The sequence below is a fragment of the Ailuropoda melanoleuca genome, chromosome 10 (assembly GCF_002007445.2).
Source record: "Ailuropoda melanoleuca isolate Jingjing chromosome 10, ASM200744v2, whole genome shotgun sequence".
Lineage (NCBI taxonomy): Eukaryota > Metazoa > Chordata > Mammalia > Carnivora > Ursidae > Ailuropoda > Ailuropoda melanoleuca.
This window is the reverse complement of record NC_048227.1, coordinates 89,109,340-89,128,622: the sequence shown is the minus strand read 5'-3', so window position 1 is coordinate 89,128,622 and position 19,283 is coordinate 89,109,340. Positions and strand designations below refer to the sequence as shown.

General features: G+C 41.3%; 1 protein-coding gene across 4 annotated transcripts in view; it reads right to left on the bottom strand.

Annotated features, from left to right (window-relative positions):
- The window catches only part of UTRN (utrophin), a 426,951-nt gene that overhangs the window by 372,188 nt on the left and 35,480 nt on the right, over positions 1-19,283 (bottom strand). Inside the window, exon 1 of one of the 4 annotated variants that reach the window (XM_034669251.1) lies at positions 1,242-1,602. The exons of 2 other annotated variants lie outside the window; for them this stretch is intronic. In XM_034669251.1, the coding sequence (XP_034525142.1) occupies positions 1,242-1,335 (94 nt within the window). In that variant the 5' untranslated portion in view covers positions 1,336-1,602. Of the gene's footprint in view, positions 1-1,241; positions 1,603-19,283 lie in introns of those variants that run through there. One more of the 4 variants, XM_034669247.1, reaches the window with a different exon arrangement.

Genomic DNA, 19,283 nt, shown 5'->3' with positions numbered 1-19,283 from the left:
CTGTCTTTTGATTTCACCACCATAGTCACTTGAGGCCCTTTGTAGCAAGACAGTAACACACACACAAGCAGACTGTGGAGACTATTAATGCCAGAGAAGGAAGATTAAATCAGAGTCCAGAGATATCTTTGAAAGGCCATGATGCCACAATGCTTTCCTATGCATGGGATTTTAATTCTGGTCCCTGAACAGTATTTTAATTTTCAGTTGAGAACATATTGTTCTTTAAATAAGAAAGAAAAGTAATAGCCAAGAAGTGAGTTACAGCCCACTGATCTCCTATTACACTTGGCCAAGAAACCAAACTGACTAAGAAAATATGGACTGCTTCAAATATTTTAGTTTAAATGTGCTCCAGAGAGAACACGCCTACCAGCAGTGACCACCTCACTCACACGGAGTTAGGAAGGAAAACAAGAGGTAAAGAGTAATTCCGAAGGGAAAAAAACTCATATTGCAAAAATTCTAACCAGCATTCAAGCATGAATGTGAGGTCAAACAATACCTGGGTTTTTGTTTTTTTGTTCTTTTTCCTCAGAAAGCTTATACAACCAGTACACAAATATATACATTAAACAAGACATGGACATCTGATCTGATCAGAAAATCTAAGTCACCCTGGAGTAAACCGCGCTGAGAAACATACATGACTACATCCAGCGCGAACTTCGGCATCTCTGTTTCTCCTCAACAGCACGGGACTAAAACGGAACCCCCTTCATTTACAGCACCACAAAGTCCAAATGTCCTCTTTGCCTCCTTATCAGCTCTATATTACATATTTTAAAAGGTAAAATATCTTTTTAGCCAGCACAATAAATCAGGTACACGCTGGGATGAGCTCTGTCACTATCCAACAGCAGAGGAAACTTTTGACAATAAATAGTCAAACCACATAATAAGCTACTTTGAAAATACAAGAGGTACTGCAGCACATTTGTCACAGCAGATTTATGGACCCTCGAGTGCTTTTTTTCCAAAGAAGCCAATAACTGGCAAACTGTCACATTCTGTAGAGAAGGATGAAGCAGACAGTGTTGGTCTCCACTACTCGGAGTCTAGACAGATGTGGCGTCAGGAAGCACAAACTGGTATGTTCCCCTCACCAGCCAGGCCCTGTCTTCAGAGGCTCTGGTACTTAACAAATCGGGTTCAGTAAGTGACTAAGAGAGTGCTGTCTTTGCTGTGGTCCCCTTTTCAAAACCTCCCAGGCCGGGAGTCATGCAAGTTGACAAACTTACCTGGTAAGTGCTTGCAGGCCTGGTGAGCTCCTCGCCCTGGCAAGTCAAGTCTGCACTTTTTCCAACGAAACGGCGTGGCTGCCGGGCTGCTCATCACCTACAGTGGCTTAAATGACGAGGGAGAAGATGCAGAGGAAGTGGACAACAAAGCAGCCTGCGAACTGCACACTGGGATGTCCTGTTTTGGGGTGGCTTTCATTTTTCCCATGAGAGGATCTGACTAAAGCTAACCCAGCCTCCTCTGCATACCAGACAGGAAGTTACATTTCGCAGCCAGTGAGAACTCCTTAGGTAGTTTTTATTATTATTGTTATTGTTGTTTTGTGGATTTTTTCTTTGTTAACTGTCACAACTCAGGGCCTTTGAATGTTCCTAACCTACGACAAAGAGATTATAACTGTGCTTCCTGTTTTGACAGTGTTGGCTGGAGAGGGACACCTCCACCCACCTCGCTACCCACTATGTATATAAATAGAGGCATTTGCCCTGGGTGCACAACTGGGCTGAAGAGTTTGGTTACATATTAACTATACTTCAAAGACAAAATCAGAATTGTTATTTTACTTTATTACGCACATATACCTTGAAGAAATGAAATTCAAAAGGACTTCTTAAATCCTTATACATTACTCTTACGGAAAAAAAATAAGCTTCACCACACAGAGTTATAAAATAAGAAGTAAAACTTTTGACTCATATTTTCCAGCCTATGCGATTCTGTGTCTGCGCTGTGCTCTCTTGCTCGGCACACGTTATCCACACACAAGCAAGGAAAATCATTACCCATAGTGCCCCACCCTCTTCTCTTTCTATTCTTTTTTTCTCTCCTGCTTCGAAATGGAAACTTTTTACTTATAAGCAAAGGTTTTCATATTTCATAGAATATGTACCCTTGCCAGGATCCCCAGGGGCTTAAGGTAAAAGCCATCTCTGTCCCTGCTACAGACTGAGGGACGAACAAGAGAATTTGCCAGGACTTGCCCCGCTCTTCCCCTCCTTATCTCTATGTGTTTCCTACATTAGAAGCTGTTGGACTCCAGCAAAATACTTTCTAATACAATCTCCAAGTCTGTAAAATGGGGGCAGTGGCCACACCTGTGTGCTTGGATTGCTGTGAGGAACAAGTAGCAAAAAGCACACCGCTACAGATTATGCCACATGGTCAAAGCCCAATTCCTTTTTTTTTTTTTACAAAGATTTTATTTATTTATTTGAGAGAGTGAGAGAGAGCACCAGGGGGTGGTGGGCAGAGGGAGAAGCAGACCCCCTGCTGAGAAGGGATCCCGATGTGGGACTGAATGTCAGGACCCTGAGATCATGACCTGAGCCAAAGGCAGACACTTAACTGACTGAGCCACCCAGGTGGCCCCAATTCTTTCTTGTAAGAGCTTTACTGACGTATAATTCACACAGTATGTAATTAAGCCATTTAAAGTGTAGAATTCCAGGATTATTAGCATTTTCACAGAGTTATAGGCATCCATCACCACAATCAACTTCAGGACACTTTCATCACCCCAAAAAGCAGTCTCTCTCTGTCCTCTCCCCCACCGGCCAGCCCTAGACAACCACGAGAATCTACTTGCAGGTCGCTATGGGTTTGTCTTTTCTGGACATTTCATATAAATAAAATCATAGCATATGTGGTCTTTTGTGACAGGCTTCTTCAACTTAGTATAATGTTTTCAAAGTTCATCCATGTTGTAGCATGTAACAGTACCTCACTTCTCTTTATGGCTGAATAATATTCCCTTGTATAAATACCCCACATTTTATTTATTCACTCATCAGATGATGGACATTGGGGTTGTAGTTAACTTTTGGCTAATACAAATAATGTCGCTAGGAGCATTCATGAACAAGTTTTTATGCTGACATGTTTTCATTTCTTGATAAATGAATGGATAATGAAGACGTGTATATATGTGTGTGTGTATATATATAATGGAATATTACTCAGTCACAAAAAAGAATGAAATCTTGCCATCCACAACAACACAGATGGAGCTAAAGGGTATTATGCTAAGCAAAGTAAATCAGACACAGAAAGATAAATTCCACATGATTTCATTTATGTCGAGTCTAAGAAACAAAACAAACAAACAGAAACAGATTCATAAATACAGAGAACAAACGTGTGATTGCCAGAGGGCAAGGGGTAAGCTGGTGGACAAAACAGGTCAAGGGGATTAAGAAGTACAAACTTCCAGTCATAAAATAAGTAAGTCACAAGAAGGAAAAGTACAGCATAGGGAATATAGTCAATAATAGTGTAATAACTTTGTATGGTGACTGATGGTAACTATACTTACCAATTGTAAGCACAGTGTAACATACACAATTGCCAAATCACTATGTTCTACACCTGAAACTAATGTAACATTGTGTGTCATTCATTCTTCAAGTAAAAAAGAAATGTTATATGGGGAGGATAGTAATTATTCTAATTCAAAGGGATTATCCAATCTAATTCAAAGAACTAATTTCAAATTTAAAAATGCCAATTCAAAAAGATTATCAGTTTTTTACTAAAGCTAAGGGATTATCTAATCTAAATCAGAGGAATTATAGTTTTCTTCAGACTTTATGGTATTGGAACAAATTCAAGTACAAATATGTTAATTATCTCTTTCCTAAAACATCCTGTCTTAGAATTTTCATTTTCTTGATCCCTAAAAGAAGAAAAATAAACAGAATAAAACCTACACAAAATATGACAAACAAAAAAAATGTCATAAGCCTTAAAAATAATTTATTTTCCAATATAAGACCTCAAGCCTTACAACATGTATTAAGAATATGATTCATCCCTCTCCTAAGAAATTTTCCATGTCCCAAGGCTGCACTATGTAATCCATTGTTTTAGTTATTTCTTGGCATACAGCTAACTATGAAACTGGCCGCTGAACTTTCCTATGTCCAATAGAACTTTCCATTGTGGGAAATTTCTAAAACGTTCATGTTAAGCTAAGTGGAAATGTCATCATAGCTCAGGAGCAAATAAGGTCTGTGTCAACGAGTACAACTTCTAAAGCAGATTCTATGCAGGAAAAGCAAACCATTGATCAAACACAAGCACAAAGGCTTTATCGGAGTTGCTATAAAAACTTGATGGTGAAGAAAATCAGAAGCAACGATCAGCTTATCGAAGGTATCTAGAAAGTTCTTCTAAAAAGATCTAATAGGAGGGCACTTTTTAAAATTGTTTTGCAACGTCAGAATGCATCTATCCACAGACCCCTTCTTCTAGATTACACGTTGACCTCATTTCTAGTTCTTGGGAAATCAATAGACCATTTATATTGCAAGTATCTGTCTAGGGACGCACTTTCTTATTCAATCTGGTGTTGACAGCAATAATCAAATTTTGTACATACCACTAGTTCTTTTATAGCTCTACAGCAACTGGCTGCCAGCCTAGGTCCACGGTCTCACCAAAAAGGAAGGAGAGGATTGGACTCAAGAGAGAAGCACAGAACGAATCAGCTGAAACGACAGGAGGTGATACAGAAGCAAGACAGCCACGGAGAGACCAGGCTCTCTCCAGCGGGGAGGCACATGCCCATCAGCTTCAACACAGTCAGGCAGTGGAGAGTCGACCTTGCTGTTGAAGGCATGCATTTTCTTCATCCTTTCTCTTATCTACAAACCATCTTGGCTTTGAACATCTCATTGTAACTGTCGGTCCTAAGGAACCTCTATCTAACCCTGCAGAGCAGCTGATGAAAACTAGAGACAAACCACACCCTCCAACACCAGGGAGGCCCAAGTGAACACTGGAGTCAGAGCACTTCCTGTGAACTCTCTAGACTCTACTGGCTTCATTTCGTAATTCTTCTACACGCACAAAGGCTGGAATCAAACATTTTTCTCAGACCACAAAATGCTAAATTAATCTTATGAAAAGCAAGGTTAGCTTTAAAAATAATTGGGGAGGCAGGAGACCTGACTGAAATTTTATGGGACTTGCTGTTACAGACTTGGAATCTCCAAGAAAACTATACTCTAGCTAATAGATATTCTCTACTTAAAAGCAGCACGGATGATGCCATGTCCTGGTATGACAAGCAACTTTTTTTTCTCATATTTTAGAACTTGAAGTAATTTTAGATTTACCAAAAAAGGTGTAAAAATAGTACCCAGAGTTCTCATATGCCCCTCACTTAGACGCCCCAAACATTACCATATTACATAACCAGAGGATGACTGTCAAACCATACAATTAGCACTGATGCAACACTTCAAACTACTCTACAGGTCATGTCCAGATTTCTCCACTTGTCCTGTCTTCCTGGGGATTCATGATTCAGTCCAAGACCCTGCACACAAGCAACACTTCAAAAATCCAGGATGTGTCCTTTTCAATAAATCATGCACTATCTCATGAACATTTCTTTTTTTTTTTTTTAAAGATTTTATTTATTTATTTGACAGAGATAGAGACAGCCAGCGAGAGAGGGAACACAAGCAGGGGGAGTGGGAGAGGAAGAAGCAGGCTCATAGCGGAGGAGCCTGATGTGGGGCTCGATCCCACAGCGCCGGGATCACGCCCTGAGCCGAAGGCAGACGCTTAACCACTGTGCCACCCAGGCGCCCCTCATGAACATTTCTGATCCCTCCAAGAGTTCTGTTTCTTCTCATGCTAATGAGGAGGTGTCATCGTTAACCATGGAGTCTTCCAGGCTAGGAATGTTCTTTTCCTCTACAAGTCTCTTCATATTTACTCTGTCGGTCTTACCAACCTTACCATGTAAACACAGGTCAGCCCTTTCCAAAACCCTTGAACCAGTTGTTTTGCCAAATTAGAACTTTTCCCACTTGAGCAAAGTTAATAGAGCACAGAGGGCATATGTTACTTTAAAACAAAACAAAACAGCAAGATCCAGGGCAATTTCCCCTAAGCAAACGCGTTAATAGTTCTGCAATAAATGTGTGTCATGAATGATAAGTAAGAATAAGTAGAGCTTTTTAAAAAGCATCCTAGCAGTTCAAGTCAGATTTCACCAACAAATGAATTCAGGTCAAGCTCAGGCTTACTGTCAAATGAGTTACAAAGAAAGTATCTTTTGGTGTTGAGTTCTTTTAAACTACTATCACTGTGGATGAGGGATGGTGAAACTGCCTGTGAAATCCATGGCCTTGCTCAGCTCCCGCCTACCTCAACCACATCCTCTTTCACTCCGTCTCCCGATGAAGCCACCTGCAGTGTCCCCTCTGCCTCCAGGCTCTCTCCACACCAATCCACCTTTCCACAGATTCCCTGGAGTGATCTTTCTAAAATATCTACAACTCCCTAGCCTCATAATCCTTAAAGATTTTCCCATGCCAGAAAAAAGGTGGGGGGTTGGAATCTAATCATCTTCATAAAGTATACACAGGTCTCCACTATCTGAGCCAACTCTCCTGGTGGTCCAGACCATCTACACAGCATTACAAAAAAGGTATAGTCTCTGTCCCTCAAGATTCTCACGGTCGAATTCAATCCCTTTCATATTCTCAACTGAGTAATTATTGTTTAGAATACGACTTCTCTAATAATCAGAGTGTATCATGATATTTTAACTCATTTTTTTTCTAACTAGGAAATTCTAGCTTAGTTCTTGATCACATTAAAGATTACTAACAAAATCCCACATGTTGACAAGAAAAGGATTTTTCACATGATTTTAATAACATATCTAAAAATACTCACAACACTACTGTTGATATGGTTAAAACAATTACAAAGAGGAAAAGCCAGGAAAACTTTTCTAAAAACAAGCAAAACCAAAAAAGTAACATCAAGGATGGTATTTAATGGGCTGAGTGATTTCTCATGAGATTGTTTTTCCAAAGCACGAAGATATAAATAAAATCTGAAATCATGCTTTTGTTTCCATATTAGTATATTAATGGAATGGAATGACATTATAATCAACAAAATTACATTAGAGAGAGTTAAGCCAAAATACCCACCATTGAAGAGCTTAGAATTTATCCCCAATCACGCAGAGGCTGACCTCAGATACAGACGTTAAGAACATGCCAGTGAAGGAGGAAAGAAATCATACTTTAAGTATTATTAGTTTTGTTTCCTAGCATGCAAACAGTCAAAGATACCTACTTGGAAAGATGAATTAAAAGAAAAAATTCCTACAAGTTGTATTTCAGGATTAAATTATAAGCGTTCTTACAATTATCTCAGGAAAACTGCACAAAAGTAAAGAGATTCAGAGGTAAAGAATCAGTACCACCAAATCGCTTAATGAGATGGGTAGAGAGAGATGGTAGGTGCACACATCCACGCTCTACACCCAGACAGGTGAGGAGGGCTCTGAGCAGGAACCTAGGGTTCCCTCCCAGGGTAGCTCTCCTCTGTGTGTGTGTGTGTGTGTGTGTGTGTGTGTGTGTGTGTGTGTATGTGTACATGCATGTAGCAGGGTTTCTCACCAGGAATGCTACTTCCAAACAGAAATGGCCATGGCCTGGAATCAACAGAAGTGAGGCCCAGGAGCTGATGCCATCTGTGTTAGAACAGGCTGACACTACATGGCTGCCGAGTGACACCAAGGCTTTATAGGATCCAGCCTGCCAGGCCAGCAGAAGGAACCCTGCAGTACTGGCTGCTGAAGGCAGGGGTCCCTGGAATGGCCACTCCAGAAGCAAGCATCCCATCCTAGCAGAAGAAAGGAATGTCATTGCCAGGGTTCTGCAGGGAGCAGGAATAGTTATCTAAGGAGACATCAAAAGAGATGAATAAAATAACACAAATGCTTTAAAAGGAAAGAGGAATTTTTAAACATTATTTTAAAAGGAAGAAAATGGAAGTGATTTTTCTCAATTTTTTGCATGTTCTGTTTTTATAAACCAGGTGAAAAAGAAATGCTGCCATCCGTTAACACAGTGACTGGCACATTGCAAGGACTTAATAAATGAACACTTAGTGGAAAAAAGAGAAAGGAGCTGATGTGGAAGACATCATCAGAGCAGAAGTTAATAGCAGAGCAGGACAGCGAGAGGAACCCAGGCTGGTTCTCACATCCAAAGAGCACAGTGAGTGTGACAAGCCCACCTGATATAGACAGAGGTGGCAAGGTCTATGATGGGGGCAAAGAAAAACTGCAGCACTGGGGCAGACCCCAAAACTGCGAAGGGGGCTCCACAAGGGAGTAGAGAGCTGTGGCCAGGCAAGAAGGACACTTTCAGAAATATAAAGGTGGAATCATTTTTAAAAGTAGAAGCAACCTGCTGGTCTGTAGGGCAAAGGTCAGCAAGTGATTTTTGCTTGAGGTGCATCTGCTGGCATTGTGAGGAAAACTTCTCCAGTTTCAGAGGGTTCTAGAACCATCATGCTTCATGAGAAGGTATGAAGAAGAGAAGCAGGTGAATTATTCTTCATTGTTAGCAATAAAAACATTTAGTGGGAAAAGTGACCTAAGTCACACCCACAGGGCACACCAGCCTACAAATCCAAACATGGGACTCATATAACACTTTGCCCCTCAGTCACTTGCAGTGACGATCTCAATTCAATGTCTTCTGTTTGGAGCTCTTACGCCCTTATGCAAATCTGAGGATGTTGGCCACTCAGGAGATATGGGTATTAACATGTGTGAGTCATCTGTCTATTCTGCTTGCAGCTGATACCACACAAAGATAGTCCTGTCTAATTATGGGCACACCTACCCAAACTCCCATGGGTCCTACCTCTCAGCTTGGGAATGAGGTGTAATCATCTACTTGTGACAACTTAGGGCTGAGCGTGGTGAGACTATGAAGGAAAGATCCAGGTAATAACGAGGCAGAACCAATGCCAAGCACTGACCAGGCATATTTTCAATCAGCTCCAGGACTTCTGAGATGACAGGGTTTCCAAGAGGTAACCAGGTGAGGAACAGAAAAAGCAAGTACTGGTTATCACTCAAGAATTTAGGAGCCACGGCACTTAGCAACAACGTCCCAGGGCCCAAAGCCGGGATCCCTGAGCGCCTACTCTGTTGCAGGCAGTGCAGTGAGAACCAGTTCCCAGGCCAGGCACAGTGACGCAACACCAAGTGCCACAGAAGGGAGGCTGTGGCACTTGCTATCACCACGCGGATCGGGCTGAAGCACCGAGACAGGCTGGAGCCCATAAAAAGGGAAAAGAGAGGGCAGAGGCTGAGCAAACAAGGTGGGAGTGCTCGCTACAGAAGGCAAGAAATGCACAAGCAGCCTATTGTTAAAGTATTCTGAGAAGTCACAGAGAACAGGGAGGAAGATAGCAGGGTGGAACTTGGAAACAATTCCAGAAGGTACAAAAGAGAAAACAGTGATCCAGAAATAAGGCAAAAACAAAAGTCAGGCCCTCTTATCCCAGCGCAGGCTCTGAAGGTGAAGAGGCCGTGACCAACTTTGCCGGTTGGGATCATTTAGGTACGTTCCACACAAAGCTCTACTTTCCATAAAATGTTTCCACTTGGAGAAGGTCCATGAGTAAATCTGTCTGTCTATAAAAGTATAAATAAAGCAAATATAACAAACTTGGTTTTAAATTGGAAACTCTGGACTAAAATATCTTCCGAGAGGTTGCCAACTCAGGAGAGTGCTGGAGGCCCTGATGTCCCCATTGGAACATGGGTATGTAACTGCTCAGTAAAAACCCACCAGCTTCAGGGACCTCTGAACCTCAAGGTTCCTTCACATTTATTTTCAGTGATGCCTGCAAAATTCCTACAAGTTAAGCTGTACCAATATCTCAACTCTCCTTTGAAAGATGAAGTAACAGAGTTTCATGACACCAGATGAAACACAAATTCACTTTGCACATTTTTTTTTAAGATTTTATTTATGCATTCGACAGAGAGACACTTTGCACATTCTTAACCTCAGAACCAGCTCCTAGCCCCACAGCTTTTCCTTCCACTGGTCGTGAGCCTTCTAAAGCAGCTCACCGGTGTTCCGGGGCAGTGCCTTAACCAACATGGGGCCCAGAGATTTCCAACTTCGTTTCCCGAAAGTAAATGATACTATACAGTACTTCCGCTCTTCCTCAGAGTCATAGCCAAAAACCATATGAAACCAAGAGGAAATGCTATTCCTCAACAGCAGGAAGGTTCCAAGTATCAGGTAGCAGCAACAGCTGCAGAAAGCCGTCCTGCCCCACCCCAGTCCCAAACCCTGGCACAAACACTGGCCTCAGGATCTTGCCGTCCGCTCACGTGGGAGTCTTTCTGCAACAGGACAGAAGGACCTAACACTTCTGCTCTCGAAGGCATTAAAATCATACCCTGAAGGAAGAAGGTGGTGACTCTTCACATGACCAACTACTCTGACCCCCTCCACACCAGAAAGAGGGGGGAGGAAAAGGAAATGAAAGCAAGTGACTCTAGGTTCAGGATTTTGTATGCAAGAATAGCCAGCAACAGGTGCAGCGTTCCGGTGAAATTAAGCCTCTCAAAACGCCTTTTGCCTCCGCAGCACAAAGAGCCCAAGCCCAGAAACCCAACATTAGCAATGATGTCAGAAGTGCAAATCATCATCATTTTCTCGCCAGTAGCAATTTTGTAAAAAAGAAATTACCACACGGACCACAAAATATGTCTCTGCTGACACATGACTTCTTTCACATCACCCTCTCCCCCAATTTACTCCAAAATAATCTAACCATTGACCATACTCAAACATTTTTTCATGCCTAGTGACTAGCACAGCACCTGGTATAGAGTACCTGGGCAATATATACTTAGCAAATGAGTGACTGAAACAAACAAGCATGGAAACAAAAAGTTGTCTTTGCAAATAAAGGTAACAAAATCTTACCTTCAGAGCAGTATGCAAATGTGCTTTTTCCTATCCTCAAAAAGAGAACGGAAGGTCGAAATCGGGAGCCGAGAGCAAGAGCTCTCACTAATGAACAGATCAGCAGTTGCCAAACAGCCATCCAACCCCTGGCTGAAGCCAACAGTCCTGTCAGCCACCCCTTGGCATTAAAAGACCTACGCACAAGGGATTCTCATTTGGAGGAGACCAAACAGGGAAGACAGTCATAACCACTGGAGCAATTTGGCCTTTAGGTTTTCCTTTCTTTCAACACGCCATGTCACATAGCATTTTCCACCTGCCATTACTATAAAATATACAAAATAAATTTCATTGTGTAATCATATCAAACAAGATAAAAATAACCCACTGGTAATATGTTATGGAAACTGTGCTAAATGTGATGTGTGTGAGATAAATAGAAGTACGGATGAGATGTAGGAGAGATGAAGCCATTCTATGAATTATAAAAACTGAGAGAAGGAATAGAGGAAAATGACATAAGACTGAGCCCATGGATGGAAAATGTCTGCGGCATGGATACTGTATTAAATAAAAAGTGTGAGAACATCACTGATTTGTATAAGATAAAGGGCTTAAATAATGATATTAATTATAAAAATAAAGTTTCAGAGCACAGATAAGTTAAATCATCAAAATTAGCAGATGTCTGAGAACTGAGAAGTACAAATAAAAATTATAGTGTAATAAATAATTTTCTAAAACTACCATAAAGAATAAGTCCATTTATGGGCGCCTGAGTGGCTCAGTTGGTTAAGCCTCTGCCTTCTGCTCAGGTCATGATCTCAGGGTCCTGGGATCCAGCCCCACTTTGGGCTCTGTGCTCAGTATAGAGTCTGCTTGGGATTCTCTCCTTCCCTCTCCCTCTACCCCTCCCCCCTGCTCGTGCGTGTGCTCTCTCTCTCTCAAATAAATAAATAAAATCTTTTTTTTAAAAAAGAGTAAGTCCACTTAATGCACTCTTCATTCAATTTTTTTTAAATTAATGAATTTCCCTTTTATTTATAACAAGAAATCCGAGTAAAATGACTCATCCTTATATATTCAATTTAAAGAACGCTTAGATTTTTCAAGTCATTCCTTCCAAGATCCAAAATAACTCTACTTTCTTTTACCTTTTAAAGGTCTTGAATAAAATTCTTAACTGAGATCCTAAATGCCCAATTAAGAATTACTTCAAATTCAAGGAATAAACTGGAATAACACATACATTGAGAGTGCTTTGGGGGTTTTTTTGTTTTGTTTTTGGGGTTTTTTTTTTAAGATTTATTTATTTATTTATTAGACAGAAACAGCCAGCGAGAGAGGGAACACAAGCAGGGGGAGCAGGAGAGGAAGAAGCAGGCTCCTAGTGGAGGAGCCTGATGTGGGGCTGGATCCCGGAATGCCAGGATCATGCCCTGAGCCGAAGGCAGACGCTCAACGACTACGCCACCCAGGCGCACCAAGAGTGCTTTGTTTTTTAAGTGACATCTTTCCATTCATGCATTCATTCATTTGCAAGATCTATCATCCCTACAGGCCAGTGATGAACAAGAAAATCTTGGTCCCTGCCCTGGTGGAGATCACAGTGTGGGGGAACCTATCAATCACAAAGTCAACAAAGCAATTGGCATCGTGACTAGTGGGCTGAAACGAGCAACAGGACAAGTGGTAGGAGATGACAGGCTGAGACCTACTCCAGACGGGCAGTCAGGACAGGCATCTAGGAAGACAGGCGATTTAATCCAGTGCCCAAACCCAGAGAGAATAGCAGGGGCTAGCCAAGAGCCAGAGGCCAGGTACTCCAGGCAGAGGAAAGAGTCTGAAAAGAGGCTGTACCCAGAGCTGCAAGCCAGCCATGGACCGGGCCATAGGCAGTGAGAGACGAGGCACACTATAAATATGGAAATGGCATCTCACCACGTGATCCCCGACATGCCTTTGCCATTACACACACTTTCCCTTGGCCAGGAATCTTTCTCTTCCACACTCTCCTCTGCCACCTCACAGGTCCCTCCTCTGGAAAACATTCCCCGACCCTCCAAGGAAGAGCAAAGACGCCAGAAGTTAATCTCCCCTCACCTGTGGTCCCACAGCACCTAGTGTGTGACATTATTATACCTCTTACCACACTGTGCTGAATCATTGTGTTCTAGGACCCGTAAGCAGGGATCTTGCTTTCATTGTCTTTGTTTCCCAGCACTCTATATGGAACTTGGCACCAGAACATATGAAATGGAGTGAATGAACAAACCAAAAGAGGAGAGGAATGGACAAATTAAACGAATGCAGGAGCCCCACCAACACTAACTCATTACCCCGTGTTGGAAATTCGGAGTAGCACCATGGCTACAGTTCGCTAACCCTTTTATAGTGTTGGGAGCAGGGTAATTTCTATCCCCCCATGACTGTCCTACAACAAACACTTTTGAGCAAATCTTGCATCATGGAAAAGTGATGGAATAATTTTCACAGAGTATCATTAGCTGCTGGCAGCAATTCCTTCACATTCACAGGCCTGCTTCAAGTGCCAGGTCCCACATGACGCTGTGAGGCCGGAGGCAGCCCTATCCATGAAGATCGACAACGCTAGTAAGCAGAGCACATCGTAGTTCTGAAACGTTGTTAATAAAGGACACTGGAAGATTCTTTACATGTCACTCACTTCTTTCGTAACATTCAGAGAAAAAAAATTTGAATTCCAAGATCACCCAGAGGACAAAACCATTTCGAATCTGTTGCTCAACAATTTTCACACTAATTCTTGGCAAACTGAGTCATGCCTGGGTTTCCTGTCCACAACCACTGGACAAGAATTTAAGCAACCATAACATTCTAAGCGGGGGTTCATTACCTGCCTGTGAACCTTCGTCGTCTCCATGTGTAGAATCAGATGTCACTTCCATTTCTTGTTGACTCAGCATGTCCTTCAAAGGTGGTTACCATTCAGAAACCAACGATGCATGTTTTCTGAAGTCACAAAGCTCTACGTACCCGTCCACTCGAGAGTGTGCTTTGATGGAGTCAAATTGAAGAGCAGAGCCAAACAGTATGGGAACCGGGGAGAGAGGAGTCCCTCCCCAACTGCCCGGACCAGAATGGTTACATTCCTGCCTCCATGCACAGCCCAATCCTGGTCTACGCCACCTGAGCCTCCGCCAGGCTATGGAGCCTGTGGCCTTAAAATCCGCAGGTGTGACAGCACTTATCTGCTAGAACAGCCAGGTAAGATATGCAGTTCTACAAACATCACTGTTCGAATTGCTAAATGCAGACGAGCCAAGCACTTCCTCAATTCTCCTTAGGTTTTCCTTAAATTTGTGCCAAATGAAAATCTGGGTGAGGGAAAATGTTTAGGAATTAAACAATAAAAAATGTTAAGTGTCTAGCTCTCATTAATATGCTAAATAATATATGTATGCCATCAGGCTCGAGGGTAAACTATACTCTTCACCCAGGATTAAAAATACTACTGAATGAAATGCAAACTGCATATCTTGCCAGCCTCAAGGTGCAGCCTCTGCTCACTTCATTCCCAGTCACTGTCCTCATTCAGGTTTTCTGTGGGCCAAGCTCTGTCCTCAGTCAACACCCAAGCATCCACTTAAATATGGCTTCCCTCACCACTAGCACCCATTTCAGGCCCCTTCCCATCGTGCAATTACCGCACTTCAGGACATCTATCCCGTAGGAAGTAAACATCTAACTATGTGTACATTCTGGGGTTTGATATCGGTTTCTTCTACTAGTCACCACATTCCAGAGGATTGGCACCAAAACTGTTGTGTTCGTAAATTTGGTTGACCATGCCCAGTACAGTGCCTGGCATATGAAGGACTCAACAAAGAGTTCTCTCCATTTCAGGGCACCTCCATGGCACAGTCGGTTAAGCACCCAACTCTTGGTTTCAGCTCAGGTCATGATCTCAGAGCTGTGAGATCAAGCCCCACATTGGGCTCCATGCTCAGTGCAGAGTCTGCTCGAGATTCTTTCTCCCTCTCCTCTACCCCTCCCGCTTATGCTCACTCTCTCTATATAAAATAAAATAAATATGTTTTTTAAAGTTTTTTCCATTTCAAATTGTTGTCTGCAAAAATATTCTTCATGGCACACTGCTGTCACTGGCAAGGCTCTAAGCATGTACATGCTGATCTTAAACAATCAGCTTCATCAGGGGTTATTACAAGGCAAAGGGTCCATGAACTCGGACAGGAAGGAAAATTAGCTATTTCACTAACCCCTAACAAAAATTTGCACCTCTTAATTATGAAGATAGATCATAAAACACAAAATTTGTAGTAACTCTGGCAGAATTACCAACAAAAATCACAGCCATATTCACTTCACATGACAGCTGAAAAATCATTTGGCTCATCATACCCTCACAACAGGTATGGACCAACAATTGGATCATGACATTGAACGTATTCACAAAAAACAAAGATTACTCTGTCACAGGTTCTTTTAACTATTTTATAAGTGAATTTCAATATAATTGCTTTTCCTTTATAATGCCATGTACTTTATTTTATGCATTTAAAAACATTTATCTGGTACACCACACACTGCCAAAGGGGCCAATGGAGGTCAAAAAGAGTAGAGGGGGTGATGAAGATAAAGAATAAAAACCTTAATCCCCATCATTATCATGAGATATAAACATCTGATGTACCAAAAAATGCTTATATTCTGTTTTTAATGGGCTGAGCATATTTTTACTCATGGGGAAAAGGAATAAAACATTTCTGGAAGAAAGACGATTCAAAATAAACAGAATTATTAAAGAAGTTATTTTTTATAAAAAAAAATAGAAATATTTATTTCATTAGTTTCAGTACAGAACAACTATAAAAAAAGAAATTCTCAATGGACATTTACAAGTTTAATAGTTACTGTACAATTCAATTATTAGATATCCTTGACATACTCTCTTTGTTGTTTTGAGATGTAATTGATATGTTTACAACGTAATGATCTAATATATGTATATATTGCAAAGTGATCACCACAAGTTTAGTTAACATTCATCAACGCACAGTTAGAATTTTTTTTTCTTTTGACAAGAGAACTACTCTCTCAGTAACTTTCAATTATGCAATACTATATTGTTAACTATAGCCACTATGCTATATATTAACCCTCAAGACTTATCTTATCGTTGGAAGTCCATACTTTTAAACACCTCCACCCATTCCTCTTCTCCCTCCGCCCTACTCCCTGCCTCCGGCAACCACCAATCTGTTCTCTGTATCTATGAGCTTGGGTTTGTTTTTGTTTTTTTTTTAGATTCCACACACAAGTGAGATCATACAGTATTTGATCTTTGTCTAGTATCTTTGTCTGACTTACTACACTCTCAAAGTTCATCCACATTGTTGCAAATTTTTGCATAATTTTCTTTTTTATAGCTAAATAATATTCCTCTGTGTGCGTGCATGTGTGCACGCGTGTGTGTGTGTGTGTGTGTGTGTGTGTGTGTGTGTACCACATCTTTATCTATCCATCCATTGATAGAAACTTACGTTGTCTCCATGTCTTTAATGACATCGAGCACTTTTTTGACATATCCTTGATGAGGATGAAACTTCTCAACTTTTTTCCAGAAAGACACATTTGACTCAATGAGCCCTGGGATTTGTAAAATGAGGATACAAGGCAGGCAAGGTCACAAAATAGATTACACTCCTTTCTACCAGGTGTTTCCGTAGTTACAACCTACCAACTGAAGATTTGCTCCATCTTATTTCTGTAACAGCTCTGTGAACATATGCACATAACCCACCAGGAGGAGTAACAGAGTAATCATTAACAGCTTACTGTGAGTTGCTTTAATCAGCCAACCATTAATATCCACAACACAACACCAATTTAAAAAAAAAAAAAAAAAAAAAAAAAAAAAAAAAAGGAGCTCTGGTGAGAAAGGAGAGGCCAAGCCTGATTGGAGTTAGGCCAGTGAACAGCATTCAGGGGCTGGGTTAGCAGAAAAAAGTTCAGAGAAGGTACAAAAATCAAATTTTGTAGAACCTTAATGGCAGCTAGCAGGCCCCAGCTGCATGATGAGAATTGTTCTGAAGGACTAAACACCACAGCTTTTCTCTCACACAAATTAAGACAGTTTGGGGCCAGTTCAGTTCAGCAGCTCCAGCTATGTTCAGTAAACTTCTCACCCTTTCCCACCAAAAGGAAAACAACACGACAGAAAGGGTCCTCACAACCTTGCTCTCTTCTTCCTCCTATTTCCCCTCTCCCTATTTATGCTGACACTTCGGACTTGGAGCCCAAGGTCTGCCTGCTTTAATCCACAGGCAGGAGTCACATCTCTTTCAGCATATTAGCAAAAAACCCTCAACTTCACACAGTACTAGAAACCTAAAATCCTTCTAGAAGTACACACCCCCCCCCATTCCCAACAGAACATTTCTTGGAAAGGTGTGAAAGCATTTTTTGTCAGGTACACATCCAAGAGAAAACCATTGACAATCAAATGAGATTTGAAGGAAAGTGAGCAAAAAGTTCCCTTAGGGTCCCGGGGAGCCCAGCGCAGCAGGAGCGTACTGGGTTTGGGACCGCTGTTTAATCCTGAGAAAGTCATTTCCTTCCTCCTTGACTCTCACTTTCCTCAATTACCAGGCAACAGAAGAGGAGAAGATGGTCCCTTAAAACATCCTCCAGCTCTACAAATCTGTGAAGGTCCATACTGCCACAACAGCCATGCACGGTTGTAAGTGACAGTGAAGAGCAGAAGGCCACTTATCACAACAACAACAAAAAAAGTGTGTAAGTCAGGAAAAATGCTGGAAAGAAACCATTTCAGCTTGAAGATCTGCTTGTTCTTGGTGCTCAAATGTTTAGTTCCTTACATGTGTATTTCATTACAACCACAATGTGTGAAATGTCTAACAGAAAATACTCTCATAATCTCTAGCAATACAGAAAGTATGTCACTGTAATGTGAGGAGAAGTTTGTCTCAAAATAATTGGGACATTTCTAATTCACATGCACAATAAATGATTGTTAAAGCCACCGAGTTTGTCCAGCCAGGCATGGGGAAGGTATACAAAACGTTACAATAACCATGCCTAACTGCAGCTAGAAACCCGTGCTGAGAAAAGACAACTACTGAAAAGATTTAGGGGACCATATTATTCACAGAGGCTTATGGGACTGCCAAAAAACTAATTCTGTGCAGAATTTTCTATACTGTCAATAAAATTTTTCAACAAAATGATCTCCAAAGTAAATATTTCATTACACGTTTCTCAATTTTTATCAAAGCAATAAATACACATAGTTTGCCTTTTTCTTTTTTTAATCAAATAGGATTATAACAAAATCTGGCAGTCCTACCTCAGTCCTTCTTTCAAGGGGCTACCCCCTTCCATCTATTATCTATTTGTTCTCACATTTATGCATTTCTAATAGTGCACTTACACTGCTATTTTCTGATTATAAGTCAGACATTATTTACAAAATTTTTATTATGGTAATTAAGGATTTACCTCTGTTACATCTACTCTTAAGTCTCTCCAGTTTTTTTATTTCTGATACCATACAATTTCCAAGATTCCTTTCTTATTCTCTGAATCTGATTTTTATAGCATTCTTTTCTTGCTTCAAAGATGTAATTATTTTCCGACCTCTCTGAGGATATTTATTATATATCATTTTCCTCCCTTTCCCCTATGTTTCTTTCTCCTGTTGGTTGGGTTTGGCTTTAATAATGGAAGCTTTCCTCAAACATCTGACTCCTGGCAGCCCCTCACATTTCAAAATGAGGCAGTCAAATGCCCAAGTTCTATGTGCTTAGGTGTCGCCTGCCAACTGATGGACTCGAAGTAGGCCATCAAATTCCATGATGTAACTATACTATCTTCCCAATAAAAGCATCCTCTGATTTGGGGCTGGTATAGCTACAGCAATTCTGGGATTTCCCCCCCTTGGTGTTCCTTCATCTTCTTGGTGTCAAACAAGAACCTCACCATTCTCTCTGGGATAGGGATCCCAAGGCAGAGTTCAATTTCTCCAGAGACTATATAAATCCATATGGTCCTGTGCAGGTAGTGAAGAAGAGGAAAGACCTGGGAGTGAAGGCACACTGTTTACAGATGGCAACCAAACTCCTAGTTTTTAGGCCCAAACATCTCCCACTTTCCCCTGATCCAACCTCAGGCAGTACTAGTTACTCTAAATCAGGAGGCTTACAAAGTCTGAGGGGTGCACTAGGAGGCCTCGTCACCACCCTCTGCCCTGGACCCCTCAGC